Source organism: Gambusia affinis, linkage group LG11 (assembly GCF_019740435.1).
Source record: "Gambusia affinis linkage group LG11, SWU_Gaff_1.0, whole genome shotgun sequence".
Classification (NCBI taxonomy): domain Eukaryota; kingdom Metazoa; phylum Chordata; class Actinopteri; order Cyprinodontiformes; family Poeciliidae; genus Gambusia; species Gambusia affinis.
In genome coordinates this window covers 3,123,232-3,143,062 of record NC_057878.1, presented here as the reverse complement: position 1 = coordinate 3,143,062, position 19,831 = coordinate 3,123,232, and the positions used below count along the sequence as shown (strand labels likewise).

Sequence of the window (19,831 nt, the reverse complement as noted above, 5' to 3'; positions counted from 1 at the left end):
TGACTAAATCAAGCTCCCGTGCCTTCTCCCAGTGCTAACTAGAAACAACCAATCAGAGCCTGAATGAGGGTCTTAGTGCTGTCAATCATGCCTCTTTGCATGCCACGCCCCCTCTCACCCACTTAATGAGCATAACCACCAGGAAAAATAAACAGTTTTCCTGTAATTTTGAACTGTTTCTCCACCATTAGCATATTAAACAGCGTGTTCACAAGGTTGATTGACAGCAGTAAGACCCGCCTCCTGGCTCTGATTGGTTGATTTTGACCGGGTGGTGTGTTTCTTCAGACGGCAGTAGCAGCTCAGGGAGGAGGTGGAGGAGATCGATTATCTGTGTCATAAAAAACTGTCTCTGTTATAACAAACATATAAAATAACATACTGAAATTTAAAGCCAAACTGCGCCTCTTTCTTACTCCAGCCATGTTTCTGCATTGCAAAGACACAAAATGTTATTCAGTATTTTTGTCTAGTTTCCAGTGCAAATATCTTTGTGCATTTCAAATAAGATAAAACTAACTTACAAGTAACTTTTTTAGCAAAATATAGGAGCTTGTTTTGAATCAATAATCCCTTAAGGTTGATTAAAAAAAAAGTTTTAGTTCCACTGGCAGATTATTTAACTCGTAACAGGAAACATGTCGAGTTGCTCGTGTTCAGGATGTTTAATGAACTGTTTACTGTGAGCCTCACCACCGGTTGTGTTCCTTCAACAGAGTCTGACGAGGAACACTGCTATCGAGGTGGCGAGCACCGTCAAGGCGCTCCACAACGAGACCGAGTCTCTTCTGTTGGGCCGAGTCTCTCTGGTTAGTTCTGGGATTGATTCTCTTCTCTTCTTTATATATATATATATATATGTACATATATGTATAGATAGATAGATATATATGTGAAATCTTTTGGTTTGACCAAAATTCCAAGTTTTTTTGCTTTAAAAAACCAAAAAAAGAGTTGACTTTACCTGCTTCTGGCAGCAACTGGACCCGCCTGAGGAGGAGCAGCTGTCCAGTGCTTTGCAGAGCCTGGATGTTGAACTGGGCAAACTGGGAGAAATCCCCTGGCTCTACCACATACTGCAGCCCAACGACGAAGAGGTAAGCAGCCTCTGTCAGCAGCTCCCGCTTCTCACAGCTGAGACAGGTCTGCTCCTGTACACAGATGTAAACAAAAGACAATTTAACACACAGAGTAGGGAAGTAGGTGAACCTTTCGTCTAAAACAATAACCATTACAATCCATACGCAACATGTAAATCCAAATAGAAATTGAAGTTCATCTCACTCTTTAGTTATAGATGTCAAAATAAAATTGGTGGAAACTGTTCTTATGTTGCAAAAACAGCCAACCTCCTTTAAAAAACTGAAAATATACATCTATAGAGGATAATATTAATCAGCGAAGACTAATCCTAGGGCCATTAAAGACATGTTTTAGTTATTTCTTTTTAGAGGTTTTTTGGTTTTAAGTTTTCACTGTTAAAAATGAGCCTTTTATTGAAACTAGTTTGAGTGGAAAAAAGAAACAACATCCAAAAACATGGACCTGGCCTCTTTGTCACTCTGAGCAATTACAGTTATCCATTCATGCCAGCAGGTGGCGTAGCTTAAAATAAGCATTAAATACTTGGTGTACCATAAGAAACATACTAAACCTTAAAAAGTTTACTGTGTAAATACTGTTAACATCTTCAGAGCCTTTTTTCCATTATATCTTAGCTTAAGCTAGATTTGTTCACCATAAGATTTAGTCATGTTAGAAATTGTTTTTAACAGATGATATATTTATATGTCAACCTTTTATCCAGCTGAGGTTTCTGTAACTTTCTATCTCAAGGATCCATCTTAACCCAGTTAGTGTGACTCTGGTCCTTAAGTCTTGGTCAGTGTCAGTCTGACACCTTGAGGTAACAGTGACACATTACAACGCGGTTCTAATAAAACAGAACCAAACAGTAAGACTGTGAACTCTTTATAGTTGAACTTATTTCAGCTAATTTTTATCTAAAATAAGCTTGCAGTTATTTTAATAATTGATTGCTCTATTCATTATTCTGGCAAGATATTCATCGGTGAAAAAAGTTACATAGTCTGCTAATTTTTCTTTTGGCCACTTAAGCCTATTTTATACAATATATATTTAAATATGGGCAAAACAAATAAGGCAATTTCTTTTTAAGAAAGAAAATAAACATTTTATTTCTTAAGATGCAATCACAGCATTTCTTTAGTGAATAATTAACCATTTCTAACAAAGAATTCATCTGACAATTGGCTTTTTTGTGTCTGTATACTCAACTTATTTATTAAATTAGTTGATTATTTCAATAGTCAATTCATCAATCGATTAATTGTTTCAGCCCAGCAATAAAAACTGGAATTCTTGAAAACTGCTGGACATCCCTAGCATTTAGTTTTTCTCTAAAATTAATGTACCTTTGCAGGTTATTTTGCTTTTAAAATGTAAAGTTTCAGCTTTGTCTTTCTGATAAGTGCAAACCATCCCTTCATAAATCACAAGATATGTAACTGTAATTTAAAAATAAAAAAAAACTTCTTTGTCAAAATGGCCACATTTGGTTGATCATGATTGATTTTTCAAAAACAATAAAAAGATAAGACATCAAAATGGCATGAATGCTTTTTATAGTCACTAGCTGCGTTTCCATTGACTAAATAATTGCGGCAACTGGACTTAAGAAAACAAACACGACAATTTCATAAAGGCTGCAGTTTATGGATAAAACGTTTTTGCACTAGGATGAGGTGGCTTTTCAGCTGTATCAAAATGTGTATGTTTCATAAAACTGCAATGGAAACACCTTTTCACATCCCAGAAATCATGTGATCAACAACCAGATGTTACTGCTGGCAGAAAAAGACGACGAAAAAGAAGAAAACAGGAAGTGGCAGGAGGATGACGGCGCAGCATGTTTTTTAACAACTTATCACGCAAACAATCTTATTCACGTGTGATTGTGATTGCATTTCTTATTCAACAGACGCACTGCAATTGCAAAGTTTTTGTTTTCTCGACATTAGCGTAATATCCTCAATGTTTTGCTCTCACATTTGTAACGGAAACACAGCTAGTGTATGCTGCGGCCACTGATTGGGAAAAGGCTGCATCGGGCAACAATGTTTCACGGTGCATCTCCCTCATCTAGTTCACAAAGTGTTACCATGGTTTTGCTGCTAGTCTTGCTAAAATGTAGCATTGCTCCAGAGAACAAGAGAGTTGAGTAGCTAAATGAAAGGCTATAGGTTGACTGTGCTTATGTACCAGGACCCCTCTCTGGGTTACGGCAAGAGGAACAGTCGCAGCAGCGTGTTCCGCATAGTGCCCAAGTTCAAGAAGGAGAAGGCCGCCAAGAAGACCAGCCCTCAGTCAGGTAGGGTCTCTCACACCGTCACCTCTCTGAGCAGACACACGTACCTACAGCTGCTCAGGAAGGGTCAAAGGTCAATCAGCCCCGAAGCATAACATGGTGTTTTGGAGGCCGCGTTGCTTCCTTTAGATAAGGACGTGCATGAAGTCGACACGTAGAGGTGGAAATGCTTGGTGACGGCGTGTGGTTGAGGTGTTACATCCCGAACCATCAACCTGCACCCCCACCCCTTCATTCATGCTCCCGTCCGGGTTTGTGGAAGAGCGGAGGTGATCCGGTTGTAGCTCGTCAGGCTGGATCAGTCGTCCAGACGGGTGGGGGTGGGGAGGGTCTTCCTGTCACCGCAGGCTGAACTTCCTGCAGACCACTCAGGCTTCTGCCTCCTCTCTCCTCCTCCGTCTTCTGTGTCCCAACCCCAGTTGATGCTAAGCCTGTCGCAATTATCAATAAATCAGTTAATCTTATGATGAATTAGAAAAACATTTGCATGGTTCAGCATTGTTCTCGTTTCTCTCTCTCTTTCTATCAAACACTGGATGACTGAAGTCTTCAGTCTGGTACTTTGGACTCAATTTGTTCCTTTTTAAAAGAAAAAAATCATTTTAGTTTGCAAAGACTTGAGTGTCCATTTTGTTTGTTCTTTTTAGGTGTTTTCTTTATTTATTTTCAATATTTAAAATGTCTCCCAGTTCCTGTATTAACCCCTTAACTGGCGGCGAAAAAGGCAGAGTATTCAAACAAACTAGATTTGTCCCATGGATGGGATACCGCCAGTTAACGAGTTAAATGTTAGTTAGCAGGTGAACTTGCATTATTATGGCATTATGACTATATTAATTGAAAATGATCTCAAGACAACAATATGATCATTTATCGCAATAACTACTGGGACAATTTGTTATTGTGACAGGCCTAGTTGAAGCTTGACCCCCTCCTTCTTCTGCACTCACCCCAAACTCTCACCTGAAACTGAATGCAGCCTCTTCATCCTTTCCCTGCCAAACCGCCGCCACTGCATTTCTCTCCATCCTTCCTCTCTTCCTCATCTGTAATTTACCAGTTTGAGCCCATCTGTGAGCATTTCTGTGTGTGCGTGTGTGTGTGTGTGTGTGCGCGCGCGTTTGTTATGCCATCTCCATACATGTGTGTGCGTGTGTGAGAAAGGTTCTGGGTGAAATGAGTCAGAGATTCAGGTGAAGTGGTACCTGCGAGGCGCTCTGAGCCCCTCTCTGCTCTGCTTTGTGTGTGTGTGTGTGTGTGTGTGTGAGTAGTGGAGAGGTGGGGCACAGAGGAGGTGGGCGTCTGGCTGGAACAGCTGAGTCTCGGGGAGTACAGAGAGACCTTCATACGGCACGACATCCGAGGCTCAGAGCTGCTGCACCTGGAGAGGAGGGACCTAAAGGTAATCACACACACACACACACACGCACACACACACACTGGTGTCTACAGCTCGTAGTGAGTCCAACAATCTGCTCTTCCTGTTGGTGTGCTGCTTCTCTATGGCTCTGTGGCCTGTCCCATGTCTCCCTGCTGCATCGCTCTGCTTGGCTTCCACTGTCTGGTGTTGCTCGGTGATAAAACCTGCTAACCCACTAACACCGTGTTTACTGACCAGGAGGGAAGCAGAAGACACTGGGGGTTGGGGTGGGAGTGGATTTGTTGAAGGCCACAATCTGATGACCTGTGAATTTGATAGGGGCAGTATTGAGTAAAATCATCTTTTTTGAACTTAACATCATGTTAGAATGTTTTTCACTCATCAACTGGAGTGTTGCCTTGACTCTTTCATGGATGTCTGAGAAATCCTTCATGGGAACAGTTCAGCTGTGTAAAACGCCTGGTAGGACCAAGCACCGCCTTCGAGCTCCTTCTAAAACACAAAGACGTATCATCACATCAAATTCAGTATGAACCAATAATGTAAGGGTGTTTCTGTTAAACATCTAACAGCCAGATGACTGTTTTTTGCTTTTGACCAATTCATATCTTTGCTTATCTACAGGTTTATTGTGCTTTAGGTCTCTGTTAAATGACTGATTGTAATTCACTGCACTGAATGAAAAATGTCTTCTAGAAGTTTTGTTTTTGCTTTACTTTTGTTTAAATTCTTTAGTGTACTAAATTACAATTCATACTCAAAAGTGTTTATGTGTTATTATCTTGTGTATAAAGTTTCTCTCTTCCAAAAGGGCCTTTAGTCTGGTGTGTGATCAGTCCTGCTTGAAAAGCTTTAAAAATACAGAAAACAATAATTCTTTCAGGTTTGGATAAAAATGGGGGGAAAGAGATTATTTCATATCCAACTGTTAAAAGATAAAAATACATGTGCTTATGAATAAATCCTTGCATCAGTCTAGGATGTGATGACACTTTCTGCTTCTTTACTGGCTTTTGGAAAACCAGTAAAGAATCAAATCCAGCACCAGGACTGAAACCCAATCAATCGTCCTCGTGTCACGGTTAACTTTTCCTTTTTAGGGAAGTTGGTTTTATATCTGAGAAATAATAAACTGATGTTTATTGTTTCCTATGTTTATTGTTTTAATCTGATGCCGATGTACATCATGAGTGTTTATGCGGTGTATATCCAAATTTTTAAAAAAGTTGAGTTAAAAATGTACAGAATACATATTTTTTAAATGTCCTGGATTGGACAATTTTGAGTCTAGAAACTTTGGAATGTTTTATCCTATAATGAGTGGGGATCAAGAAAAGCACTCAGTTCTAGGTTGTACTTTCTAGTTCATGAAATGTGTCAATAGCTGCGTTTCCTTTATGAATGTACACAAAACTTTGTCGATGTTCCTCTAATGTCAAAAAAAAAAATAAAAAATTCAGAATTCCGGTGTTTTCATTAAATAAGAAACGTGATCAAAATCACATGCAAATCAGTTTGTTCACACAGTAAGTCATTAAGAAACTTCCTGTTGTCTTTGTCTTTTACGCCAGTGGTAACGTCCGGCTGTTGGTCATGTGACTCACGTGATGCCAGAAAGTGTTTCCACTGCACTTTTGTGAAAAAGACACATTTTGATGCAGATGAAAAACCACCACATCCAATCGCAAAAGCTTTTTACGTTTTCTTTTCTTTTCTTTTTTTTTTTAATTGGCATGTTTCCATTAAGCGAATTTTTGGAATTCCTACTTTTCAATTTTATGGTCCATGGAAACGCAGTCATTGTTGCAGAGCAGATCTTCCTTTGTTCTAAAGCGGTAGTGTTTTTGCAACTTTACACACACAATAGGAAGTAGGAACCATAGAGATCCCTAACAACTCCTCATACTAGCTTGTGTTTGGTCACAGTGCTTGACTTCTTCTGTTTTGTCTCCTTGTTGGATCTCAGGATCTGGGGATATCGAAAGTGGGTCATATGAAGAGAATCCTCCAGGGAACTAAGGAGCTGGCCAAGGTCTCCATGGTCGACCTTTAACCTGGGAGCAATAACTGCCAGAGAGGGGGAAGCCACACATTCCCCCCTAACGTGGGAGTTTGGGAGCACCGTAGGCAGAGAGAGAGAGAGAGAGGAGACGAGTATTCAAGTCGAGCCGGCTTTAACCGCTCCGCCATGAGCGTCTTCGTGACGGACGGGACCAGGACGTGCTAGTGTGCCTGCGTGTTTGTGCTGCGGTGCCAACAAGACAGTCCAGAAAACTGAGAAAAGTTCAAAATGGAAGTCAAGAAAATTCATAGCAACAAAAAAAAATAAATAAAAGCCATTTCAAAGTTAATAACCACTCAAGCACACTATCAGGTATGCAAGAATCCATATTAATAGCTAGTTGTCTGATGAACTAGTAGCATAAATAAGACTTCCATGAGTTCGGGGTTCACTTTCAGTTGGAGTTGATTGTGAACTGCAGATGAATCTTGAGCATTAAAGTAACCGTCAGGAGTCTGCCGATAAGAAAAACAAACATCTCCATCTGCCATCGGGGCGCGGTCGCATGCTACGCTTGCTAAACTTTTAAGTATCTTTAACTGCATGATTAGTGTCTTGATTTTTTGGTGTGCAAGATAACACTTGAAGAAGTTTTACATGTCTTATTAAGTATTACGATACCATTTGTTACTACTGAAACCAAGATGGTGTGCTTTTTTTCCCTCTCGCTCGATTTAATTTATTTTTGCTAGCATGACTATGACGTGTCAAAGATTTCTGTCAAGTGCCATACTTTCGGTTATTTGTCGTAAAACGTGCTCTCTGGCGGTCATCATAGGAAGATGAATGACAAAGTAGGAATTGGTGGCATTGTTGATCGTGGATGTGAAAACAGAACCAAAGTGAATGTTGGAGGAAAACCTGAAGATTTTGTTTTGAGGACCGCGAGGGGCCTCACTTCCGCTCAGACTGGGATTAACAGTTTCCAAGGAGACGCTGCTGGTCAGGGCCCACACAAATATATTATAGGGTTGTTCAGTTTTTTTGTTTGTTTTGTTTGTTTTTTTGTTAGGAATATCTTAAAGGCACTTTTCACATATTGCTTTATGCAAGTGCAAATCCTCATATCATTACATAGATTAAAAACAACAACAAAAAAATCACCTCAACTTTGTATCTTTTGGCAGTTTTAACTAATGCAAGATAGCAATTAGGTAACCAGTTTTGAATATGTAACGAAGCAGTTGATCTTCTTCTATTTCCACGTTGATAGAAACTTTTTCCTCTTAGTTTCTTTAAGGTCGATGGCATTACAGGGTATATTTCTAGATGTGATGCTAGGTTTGTACATACTTATGCACTGTACATACGGTGAAGAAGTGGATGCAAACGATGTTTGTTGTAGCCTTATGCATTTTGCAGTTCTGTTGACTTGGCATGCATTCGTGAAGAGCTCCCCCTTTTGGACAAAGTGTAAAACACCTTCAACAGTCGTGCATTGCCGATTTTGTTTTGCTCTCTTGTACATGTTAACTTTGTCGTATTCTAATGATGGTGCAATATCTGATCTCTTGTTTTCTTTCTCACTCTTAAACTTTGCAAAATGATCTCTATCTGTGGGGGGAGGGGGGTAACATCTAAAACTTGTGTTTTTATTTATGCTTATGGTTTCTTTGTTTCTATATTTTGTTAGTCTGGGAGAATTTTTAAAGTTCGACCCCACAGCTGTTTCTTACATGGTCCAGACTTCTTCCAGTGGTTGATTTGTTTGTAGATTCGCTCCTATGTGCTTCCAAGATGATACTCTAATAAGACTGTCTGTGAATGGATTGACTAGGCAGACGTGACTGTTGTGTTATCACGTATCATAACGTTTGTTTGTACATTTGTGTGCACAGACAGTTAGTGGCCTGACATGCAAGCAATTGTATAAGTTCAGCTGCAAACCATCCTTATTTTAACCTATTTTTGGCTTTTTCTTCAAAAACGAATCAATTTTTTGCAGCTTATGACACCCTTTTAGATTTACACATTCAAATGTATTGGTCCCTTCATTTCAGGCCTATAAGACATTATGAAAGAACAGAGGAAGACAGACGATAAAGCTTGTTTTATTTCTTCTAATACTAACTGACATTTGATAACTGAGGCTAGGGAATAATAGTTGGTTAATTTTAGCTTTGCAGTAGCTGCGTTTTCATTACAAATGTGTCGCAGTTGTGGTGTTTCCACTAAATAAGACACAATTAAAATCTCATGTGAATAAGATTGTTCACGCCACGAGTCATTAAAAAAACATTCTGCGCCATCATTCTTCTGCCACTTCCTGTCATCTTCTTTGTCGTTTCCGCCAGTGGTAACATCTGGTTGTTGATCACATGACTCGTGTGATACGAAAAAAGTCTTTCCATTGCAGTTTCATGAAATACACTAATTTCAATGCGGCAGCGTAACCACCTCATCCTAGCGCAAAAGGTTTTCTTTTCGATAAACTTTAGTTTTTTCAAAATTGTTGTGTTTCCATTAATTGAATTCCTTTTTGCTGTCCCAATTTGCGCAACTATCTGATCAATGGAAACGCAGCTGGTGTAGCCCTTTCAGTTGATATTACACTTACAGTTTCTTACAGTGCAATTCATACCACTTGGTGCCACAACCTTCAATGTACTTCATGTGGGGAGTTGACAGCGAAGGATGCATGGCTTTCAGTTGTTTCTGATAAGTGTGGCATGCATTACTATTTCGCCGTCTTGAGTCAATATTCTTGGAGAACCTAAAGATTCAAAATCTTGCAAATTCTTCTTATCAAAACAACTCAAACTCTGTCAAATTGGATGGAGAAATTGTTTTAAACCTCCAATTTTTAAATCTTGGAATTAGATGTGGACTTTTGCTAGGCCGTTTTAACAAATGGATTTACCTAGATCCAAGCATTGTCACCTTGGATGTGTCTTCTGACAAAGTCTCACCTCTCAAGTCTTTGGCAGTTATTTCCCCGTCTCAATCCATCTTTTCATCAACTATGGCTAGTTTCTCTTTCCCTGCTGCTGAAAACATCACCAATCCATGATGCTGCCACCACCATGTTTCACTATGGGTTGGTGTTTTCATGCCAAACAACTCAGCAGTTTGGTAAAGATTTTACTCTTAGCTTACTTTTGTGGGAAATTGGTTGCATGTTATTTTATTTCGGATTAAAAAAGGGTGAGTAAAAATGCATGCAACACTTTCTAAATTTTTATTCATGTAAAAAATAACTGCTAAAGAAACAACCATTTTCATTTTCTTTGCACTCTGCAGTTATGTGCTACTGAGCGTTGGTTCGCCACATAAAATCTTATTGAAAGGCATTGAAGTTTGTGGCAGAAATGTAATTAACCATGTAAAAACCTAAACAGTATGGATTGTTTTGTAAAGTACTTTCTGCATTTAATGTAGGTGCAAAAGAAAACAAACCGGTTCAACTTTTTCTGTTCTGAGGGACCACACGCCCCCAAAAAGTGACTGAATGCATCACCGTGTGTTATCTGTAACATCCCACAAGGGGGCGATCTAACACACGTCAACTCCCAAAGCAGGCAGCTGAAGCTCGACAGTTTCTTACAGCGACAATCCGTTGGTTGACTGTGGAGCTCCTCACTTATTTGAACACAAAATCGAACCAGATTTAATCTTTAAAGACATAAATATGTGTGTCATTTTCTTATTATGCTGCCAAAGATATTTGTTTAATGAGAACTGACATCCCGTTGCAGTGGTAGTTCTTGATAAGCGATCACTTATAGCCTCTCTGTACCGCCGGACACCAGGCGAGTTCTGAAAAACTTCGTCGCCGTTTTAGACCAGAGAGTTCTCCACTTTCCTATCTAACAGTGGAAGTCAGTCACCACTGTCCTCCCATGATGGGTTTCCCACTGGTCTGTAAATAATGCTGCAAACTGCCTAGTTTTTTATTTTTTATTTATTTTTTTTTACCAAAACCAACTGAACCCACGCGGATCTATAAAAGACAAATGAACACGTCTTTTTTTTTTTTTTTTTTTTTTTTTTTTTTCTCTGTGCGTGCGTGCGTGTGTGTGTGTGTGTGTGTTTTTAAGTGACGGGAGAAAAGAAAAGTGAGTTTCATTTGTTTACATTATGTTTACAATGGCACAGGTTTCCTTTGTAAGACTATATATGTAGCTACAGACAATATTTGCATATTTATTGCCTAAGGTTTAATGATATAACGTGTATTGTGTTTTCACAGTTGGAATATAATGTTACAGTTCTCACCTGTATTACTTATCTGGATGATTTTGGTAAAGTAGTTGATCATTTTTATGACTACTATAAGTGACTGTTTTCTGTGCCTTTTTATGGTTAGAATGCATGGTTACCTATTTATTACAATTTGGAGTCACTGAGATGTGTATTTTTGTATTCGGAATAAATAAATGATTCAGCCCTTGTAGTACATTTTAAGGTGCCTTGAAACAGGCCACCTGTTCATATCTCTCTTCTTCAATAAAACCAAATACATATGCAGTGTGTTTCTGTCTCCTTCTGGTGTGACACATGACCAGGACAGTCATTATTTTTTTATTATTGTTATTAAAGATACAGTCCACTGGGCTGTATTCTTTTTTTATTTAATTTTTTTTAACAAATGTAATCTGACACTTAAAACACAGGCAGATGACAGTGTAGGGGTTAACGTTGCTTCACGAAGATTTTTAAAAAGTGTACTTAAGGAAAAAACCTTGTTCTGGTTTGTTTGTATTTGAGTTGATGACATCACAAGAAGTACAAATCGAGCTGATCAGCTGACATTGGACTCTGTCAGAGACTAGTGACTTGACAGTTCAGTCCATCAATTTTGACGCCTTTCAGATGTCGACCAATCACTTTTAGTGAAATAGTCTTAGTCCCGCCCACTATTGTTATACAAGTAGAGCACAATAACAATAGTAGAGTATAAGCAAAGCTGAGAAATAAAATGTTTAGATTATTATTATGTAAAAAAAGATCAGCTTGAGCTTTGCATCATGTCATGTTATTCCCTTGACTTACCTGAAGTGTTGCTTTGATTCCCTATTTCCTGTTTGAGAAATCGTTTAATCTCAAAAGAACTCTGATCAGCCACCTGTTACTTTATGCTGTGTAATCAGAATCATTAGATGAAATCTTTCTTTAGGTCCCAGTGTTAACTCTTGACAGACATGTCTTTTTCTTTCTTTTCTTTTTTTTTTTCTTCTAATTTCCAAGAAGCTAAAACCCACCACAGAATCTGTTGAAGTTTTAAATAGTTTCAGTGTTGATGTGCCAACGGTAAGCAAAAGTTTCCATAAAATGTGGTTTTGGGAGGGGTGTGTGGACGGGGGAGGGAAAGGGTATATTTCCAAGGTAAATTAAAAACAGACTTCATCACTGTGACAATACAACTGGAAACAAGTTTGTGAAGGTAGGCACAGCCTCTCCGAATTAAAGAAAATAAAATACATGTCAGGACAAAGCAAACAATAAAAAAATCCTCTGGTGCCAGTATGTCAAATACATAAAATATTCAGCTAAATATTTGTAGTTTAGGTCTCTGTCTTGTGGGTCTCTTGGCTGTTTCTTTCCCTCTCCTTCACCATGTCTTGGTAAGTTTGCAGTTGCACCAAGCTTTCATTCTCAAACGATTAATCAGTTCTCTGGGAAAATGATATTGCTCTATAACCTAACCCTACTTCAAACTCCTTCGCCGATGTTGTGTTCTTCATGCTGCTATTTGTTCTCTAACTCTTCTGATGTTATTAAAGAACAGCTGGATTCATAACGACATTCAATCACATATACATATCCAGGCTAAACCCTTTTTCGGAATTTTATTTGTTTAAAAAAAAAGAAAAGAAAAATCTTGAAACTCTCCTTTCCTTCTTTATGCCATTTATGCTCCATCCACTTAACACCCCAATAAAATACATTGACATTTCTGGTTAAAACTAAGTGTGAAGATGTTTAAGGGGTGTGAATAATTTTGTCAGTCATTACAGAAAAAGCGATAATAGGAGGAAAAACCTGAGTGTGGAATATGGTAGGATTATCCACTGCATGGGGACGCTTACATCATCACTGTTTGACTTGTGTGTAGTCAGAGTACATGAATTGTCACACACACTAAGTACCAGAGTAAATGTTAGCCAATTTTGAGACCAAAGTAAAATGCGCAGCACTGAACACGTTTAAACCACCCTTAATGTCTTTGCTATTCTCCTTCCCAGCAGCTAGATTTTATAATATTTATTAGTTTACCTCGAAGTTTTAATTTCATGTAGCTCTTCTTGATTGCAGTTAAGTCTATGTAGCGAGTTCATATAAAGGAAAACAATTTCTTTTTAAAAAATGAGAATTCCAATGCAGCTTTATTTTTAATTTATTTATTTATTTTTGTATTCTAAGTGATTAAATATATTGCCTCGCTTATTAACCCTTCGTGTAGATGTATTATTCACAAAATATTACGAAAAAAAAATAACAGTGCTGAAGCTGAGTGATTTACATTCACACAAGTTGCCATGTTTCAGTACGCGAGTAATTTTACTTTTTCTATTGCTCAAATTCTCGATTTTTGATTATTTTTGTCCTACACAGTGCGACATCTTTCTTGTTATCTGGGTTCGACTTATGATGCCTGACTTTTGTTTTTATGGGAAGACTATGGAAAGACTGCAATAGGCCGTGAATGTGAAGCTCGGTTCGATTCTGGGAGCCATTTCGTTCGGTCTTAAATGAGTGAACGGCGTAAGTTTGTCTTTAGAAAAACAAATTCATTACAAATTTACATAATAAAATATTGCAAAGATTTTTACAATTTTCAGCTGTAGAGACCTGCAATGATTTGCTATGGTGGCTTATGTTGTCACATTGAAGTTGAAAAAATTCCAAAACAGTCGAATCGTTCCCGGACCGCCCATCAAAGTCAGCGGCTCCCGACAGCGCTGCTGGAGTCCGACACTGAGAGGTGAGGCGGGGGGGCTTTATAACACAACACGGACTTGTTTAACATTAACAGATAATAGCTGAGTGTTGTGGAAAGGGGGTTAACTGAATGCATGTCAATGTCACCGTCGTTTCTGTGACTAGCTAGTCAGAGATGTTAGGGTGACAAATCGGAGCCGACCGCGGCCTGCCAGCTTCTGCGGCTAGCTTCATGATTGACAGCTTGTCACCTCCCAAGGAGCCTCACTCTGAAGTGGACTGTTGTCATTTTATATGTACTTAAGGTCTGTTTGAATCTGTAAACATATATGTGTGTGTACGTATAATGTGCTGCCGCTAGCACGCTGGCTAAGCTTTTACGTGTTGTGGCCGTGAGAATCACCATCAGCATCCTCAGTGAGGCTCCTCTGTGGCCTTGCTGGCTGCCGCTTCCTGACCCGGGAGCAGGAACAGATATGCGGCTGTTATTCCTGCGAACAGCCAGTCTGCTCTGGTGGTAGCTTCCCGTGTAGCCATGGGATGATTGTATCAATTTTGTGTCCTGGTCATAATGTGGTATGGTTGTAACAGTGCTGTCGCAGTGTGTATTTTCTTTAGAACACCATACTTGTTCCTAACGGGACAGCCTCCTCTTTTCCACACCCTCAGTCTGCTTCAGTGGCATCATCTATGAGTATTTCTGACAGACTCCAGCTAATAGTGGCTTGTTAAAGTATTATCATTTTGAATATTATAGATTTGTTTAATAACCATCACAAACATCATTGGTAGATGGAAGAAAACCCCTTCCACGTATGTATTTCTATTTTGTCAATTAAAAGAATGTTTCAAATTGATAATTTGTTGGGTGGAGTTTCACCTACACCAGGGGTCGGCAACCCGCCGAGTGGCTCTCGGGAGCTTTTTCAAAAATGTTTGAAAATGGGAAAAGATGGGGGTGAGAGATATATTTTTTGTTTTAATACGGTTTCTGTAGGAGGACAAACATGACATAATCATTCTTAACGTTTTCCAATGCTATAAAAATGTGTAGAATAAATATTACATTTCAAAATTTCTGTCAGTGAAGATTTGCGTCATAGCCTGTCATAAGTTTCTTTCAGCGGGCTGAGAGGCGGGTGGCTGTTGAAAACAACCAGGTGTGGTGGGCCATGGAGAGCAAAGGGGAAAAGAGACAAATAGCTGAGGAGAGATTCTCCAGTTCTTGGACCGAATCATTTGCATTCATTGCCAATGCAGAAGGACTACCTGAATGTTTGCTCTTTAGGGAGAAGTTGTCAAATATCAAAAAGAGTACTGTACTTTACGGACTATAGAGCGCACCTTACTATAAGCCGCCCCTGCAATTTAAATAACAACAACAATGAGAAAACTGGAAACGTACATATATAACCCGCACCGGGCTATAAGCCGCATGGTTCAAAGCATGGGGGAAAAAATGACACTAGGCGATATTATTGTGTTTAGTTGCTCAGGTCCGAGGATGGCGTGTCAAAAGAGAACAGGATGCGGCTGTTTTACCCTTGCACTGACTTGCTTGGCATTTACATAGAAATAAAACTTAAAGTGTATTAATTTTATTTTATATACTTAACCTTTTCAACAGGCTACTGCTTTAGTTTTAGAACTGCAGGTTGCGTTTTATTGCACTCCGTTTGTTACCCTGATAAGGGGCACGTTAAGCACGTTCCGTTTTGTTGTTTTCTCGCATATGTTTTTTTCGATCACACACTTTACGGTGATTATTTACAAAGTGCGATCCTTATGCAAAGTGCATTTGGGAGCAGGTTTTCCGATTTCCCAAAGGAAAAAAAAAAGCTTTTTCTTCAACATGTTGGGTTTCTGTACACGACTTTTGGCAATTTATTTTTTTTTCTTTCTTTCAGTCAGACGGACATGGTGTGATAGGTTTGCAGTTGCGTCCTGCTCTTTTTGTTTTCGACTGAACAGCAGTTTGTAGGAAGAGGACAAAGGTATTGCGCTATTTTCTCATTAGAACCTGGAATCTTGTTTTCTTTATGACTCAAGTTTAGTTTGGTGAGATATCAGTCAAAATGGTTGAAGCTTGCAGAGGGGGGATAAACAGACCTTACTGAAGAAGAAGGAGGAATTGTATCTCCGGGGAGTAAATTACAAAAAGACATATGTGGATTTAAACTGAGACACTTCATCCTTCTTAAATTCCTGCAGGCTGCCAGCTGTTTTTGGACTGAGATGACTGGGTTTTGCCCGAGTTCGAAAAAGACAAGTCCCTTGAGCCTCTAAATGTTTTCTGGAGCTCCGTGTAACATCTGCTTGCTAAGTAGAGCAGCTAAGCGAGTAGAAATGGACAAAGAGGAATTTAGTATCTTCTTCCTAAAAGTCTCAGAATCATTTAACAAATAACATGACACTTGTGTTATCCTCCGTAAGTCAAATCAGTTTCCTGTAATTTCATTGTTTAGCAACTAGCACACAACAAAAACAAACGGGTTTATCTGGAGTCAGTGCTCTTCACAAAATTAAAGCTTACAGATCTTTGAGAGAGCCAACTTGCTTTAACATGTCATTATCAATATATGACTTGAAAATGGTCTCAAAACAACAATATTATCTTTTACCACAATAACTACTGGGACAGTTTATTGTCCAGTAATAAACTGGAACTAGTCCTGTCCTATTGTGACAGTGTAAAATATAGTATTCTCTTTCTTGATCTGGCCTTTGTTCCTCCTCTGCATTCACTTTTAAGCATCTCACTGACACCGAAAATAGTAAATTTTGAGTCTTCCTCCACTAGGAACAGCTTCTACACAGAAGAGTGTTGTGGTCTGTGCAGCCAACTAGTGCTAATGAATGGTGTTTGGTCAGAACATGATCAGACTGTCAAGTTCCCAACTGATCAATCACTGACCACCACAGTAGGAGTATTAGTGATTCATGATTACAACAATGATGTCGCTAAGATAGAAAAAAAAAAAAAAGTCCTTCGATATCTCAGTCTGGAGGTCATTTGACCTTGATTCTGTATTGTCTGTTCAGCCAATCTGTTGCAGACTTGCTGCTGTGTTTGGGATCGTTGTTCTGGTGACGACCGAGTTTGGGCAAAGCTTCATTTGTCTGACAGACGGCCTCATAGTTAACCCCAGAATGCTCTGACATACAAAGGACATTACTCTTGATTTTAACTGAGCAAATAGATCTGAACTTCCTGTTGGACAGTTAGTGCCTGGACAGCTGTTTTCCAGCTGGCAACAAGTTATTTAACCCGAGCTGATGTAATGAGGAACTTCTCATTTCTCAAACAACCGTGCTGAAAGGCGCATCCTGTGGTCGTGGAAAAGACGTTGGTCTGTTAGAGAAGGGTCAGATTGTTGGCATCAAGCTGAGAAAACATCTGGAGAGGCAGAAACAAACATTGGGTTGAGAACTGTCCAACGACTTGTTAAACACTGGAGGGAAAGTGGAAAACCATCGTGTTTGAGCAAGAAATGTGGTCAGAAAAGAACCTTGAATGACCATGATTGGTGATCTCTGAATTATTTGGTGGCGTAAAATTAAAGAAAAACATAAGAAAACCAATAATCATTGAAGCTAATCAGAGAAAAAGATTGGACTGTACAGTGATGACCTCTTTCCAGAGTGATTGCTGCATTAGGGTAAGAAGAGAAGTAGATAAAGTGGTGCTCCCCTCATGCCCTCTGTAGCAATCAGAAAGTGCTTTTTTTAAATTATCTCCAAACCTGGTTATTCATGGCTTTGTACGAAGCAAAACAGAACAAGGGACTGGATTTTACCAGGCTACTTGCATTATGGCCAACCAACTCTTCCTTTGGTCCTATGTCCAAAGGACATTATTCTAGTAGTTTTGCAAACCTAAGTTATGGTGCCAGGTTCCTTTTAGAGAAGGTATTTTCTGGGTACACTTCCAAATAAGTCATATTTCTTTATCCCTTTTGAAACGTACCAGTCATGAATTTAAGCATTTAACAAGCTAGCAGAAGCCTGAAGAGTCAGAGTTGGTGCTCTTGAATCTTTTCTCCGTTTCTCCAAGCATTGGATGGTCTGTCCTAGACTTGAACCGTTGCTGAGAAGACCTGGCAGGAGCCTTAAATGTTCCCACTTGTAAATGTTGGTTTTCATATTGTTTGGAAATGTCCCAGTAACCCATCCCAGATTATTAGGCAAAACCAGTTCCTTTTTTTTTTTTTGTGGTCATTACCATTTGATTTTCCACCTTAGTGTTCTGTTAAACACCTTTATGCACCAGTGCAGCAAACTGCTACTGCTTCTTTATTTGTAAAGCACTTTAAAGTAGCAACAACTGTGACAAAGTGCTGTAATGAACGTTACAATTATGGAACATCTGGACAACAGAGAACAAATTGACAACGGAGAGCAAGGGGCCTAGGATTGGGCCCTGTGAAACCCCATGAAGTGGAGGATTCAAAACCAGCATATTTACAGACAGGGTTCTGTCTGACTGATGAGACCTGAACCATTTTAAAGCGGTACCACTAAAACCCAATTGGTTCTGTAAAACAAGTTAATGAGGTAATAATTTCTGCTGTTACTCATACAATCAAATGCACTTGATAAACACAAATGTTTATTGCGAGAGCACTGGCTCGACTCGATTGCACTTTTAGGTTTCCAACAGAGGAAAGAAGTTCTGACTGACTTCCAGTTTCCTCCGTCCACCTGCCCACGGACACCTGCGCTTCATTATCCTCCAGTGTTTGTTCTCGGCCATCTGCGAGGGCGTTTTCTTGTGCTCCCACTCGTCTCCCTTGACCTCTGTTTATCTGTTCTTCCGGCCACCCACGTTAAGAACTTGACCCACTTAAGCCTCCTGACCAAACCGGGCTTCAGACTACACAGTTTCTGCTTATGGCAGGTGGTTGATTTCTTTTTTTTTTTCCTGCGGTCTGAGGTGATCAGCACCAGGGAGTGAGATTTGCTGAGCTTTGTTAGATTTTGGTTGATGCGATGATGACGTTTTCTGAACGGATGGTCTCAGAGGTTTTGGATTACCCTTAACATTTCTGGATGTAACCTCCGACGGGTTTAAGAGACAGAGTCAGTTGGACCCAGCGAGGTTTTTACCCAGTGCCCAGTCTGAACACCTGTTACAGCGTATTCTGTGAAGATCGTACATTGTGACCGTAGGAGGCGCTGTTGCATTTTAACACAATGCTACACCAAAGAATGTAAATGTTGCAAGGGGAGAAGAAACACAAAAGGAAAAATTAAGAAAAAGCCGGACAAAGAACAAAAACTAACCAGTAGTATTATCACTATTATGGAAACATAGACAGTCACAGAACATGATGGCTCATCAGATATTGTGACCACAATGTAATTTACACTGGGTTACAAAAAAATACTCTTTGGAAGTTGTCTATGTTTTTTTTTCAACTGAATCAGGACTATTTTCCACCACTGGATCCAAAATTGAGATCCATTTTTGTCAATCAGCTCAGGTTTTTACTCTCATTTGGTTTAGAGAAATCTGATCTTCTGACTTAAGTTGATGACATTTTTGTGACATTATCAGTTCATTTCTGTTAATATTTCTCACTCAAAAAAAGGTTTCAGGAGAGAAAACAAGGTTTTCTAACAGAGTGTATTAACTATACATTACAACTTTTGATTTTTGTAAATTGACTTTTAAACACTGATGAGTGTAAGTAAATGTAAATTGAACATTACATCTACGTTGTGTAAAATTCTCCGTCTCTTTTCTGTCCTGATGGAGTCTCTCCCCATGTGAGAACAAGTCATAAATTTTGATGCTCATGTTGCTCCATAGTTCAGAAAGTGAACCTGATGGAGCCAAAACAATGTGATTTTTCGATTCACATCAAATTTACACTAAAATAGTAAAAAGAAAACAGACATTTTTTTTGTCTGTTGACCAGTGTTATTGTAAAGTGCTAAACTTTACTACTCTACTATCAAGTACTTAATGATTTTGTATTTTTGGCAAATATGGTGTAACATCTATTGACCCTTCTTAAGCTTTTACAAGGTTATTTTTGTGTGTGTGGGTGTGTGTGTGCGTGTGAGTGTGTGTGTGTAGTGTTGGGCAGCGCTATAGAGAAAAACAGCCTCACAT

At 39.2% G+C, this 19,831-nt stretch overlaps 2 protein-coding genes across 9 annotated transcripts in view; both read left to right on the top strand.

Moving 5' to 3' along the window:
* The window catches only part of dgkh (diacylglycerol kinase, eta), a 65,860-nt gene extending 54,562 nt beyond the window's left edge, over positions 1-11,298 (top strand). For 4 of the 7 annotated variants that reach the window (XM_044131346.1, XM_044131348.1, XM_044131352.1 and 1 more), the window contains 5 exons: positions 717-809; positions 978-1,097; positions 3,286-3,391; positions 4,660-4,790; positions 6,736-11,298. In XM_044131346.1, the coding sequence (XP_043987281.1) occupies positions 717-809; positions 978-1,097; positions 3,286-3,391; positions 4,660-4,790; positions 6,736-6,822 (537 nt within the window). In that variant the 3' untranslated portion in view covers positions 6,823-11,298. Of the gene's footprint in view, positions 1-716; positions 810-977; positions 1,098-3,263; positions 3,392-4,659; positions 4,791-6,735 lie in introns of all 7 variants that reach the window. The other 3 variants (XM_044131347.1, XM_044131353.1, XM_044131350.1) reach the window with 3 other exon arrangements.
* Positions 11,299-13,435: 2,137 nt separating this feature from the next.
* Positions 13,436-19,831, top strand: part of akap11 (A kinase (PRKA) anchor protein 11) — a 28,928-nt gene continuing 22,532 nt past the window's right edge. The window contains exons 1-2 of one of the 2 annotated variants that reach the window (XM_044131945.1): positions 13,436-13,536; positions 13,686-13,756. The gene's annotated coding sequence lies outside the window, so the exon portion shown is untranslated. Of the gene's footprint in view, positions 13,537-13,685; positions 13,757-13,988; positions 14,019-19,831 lie in introns of those variants that run through there. The other variant, XM_044131946.1, reaches the window with a different exon arrangement.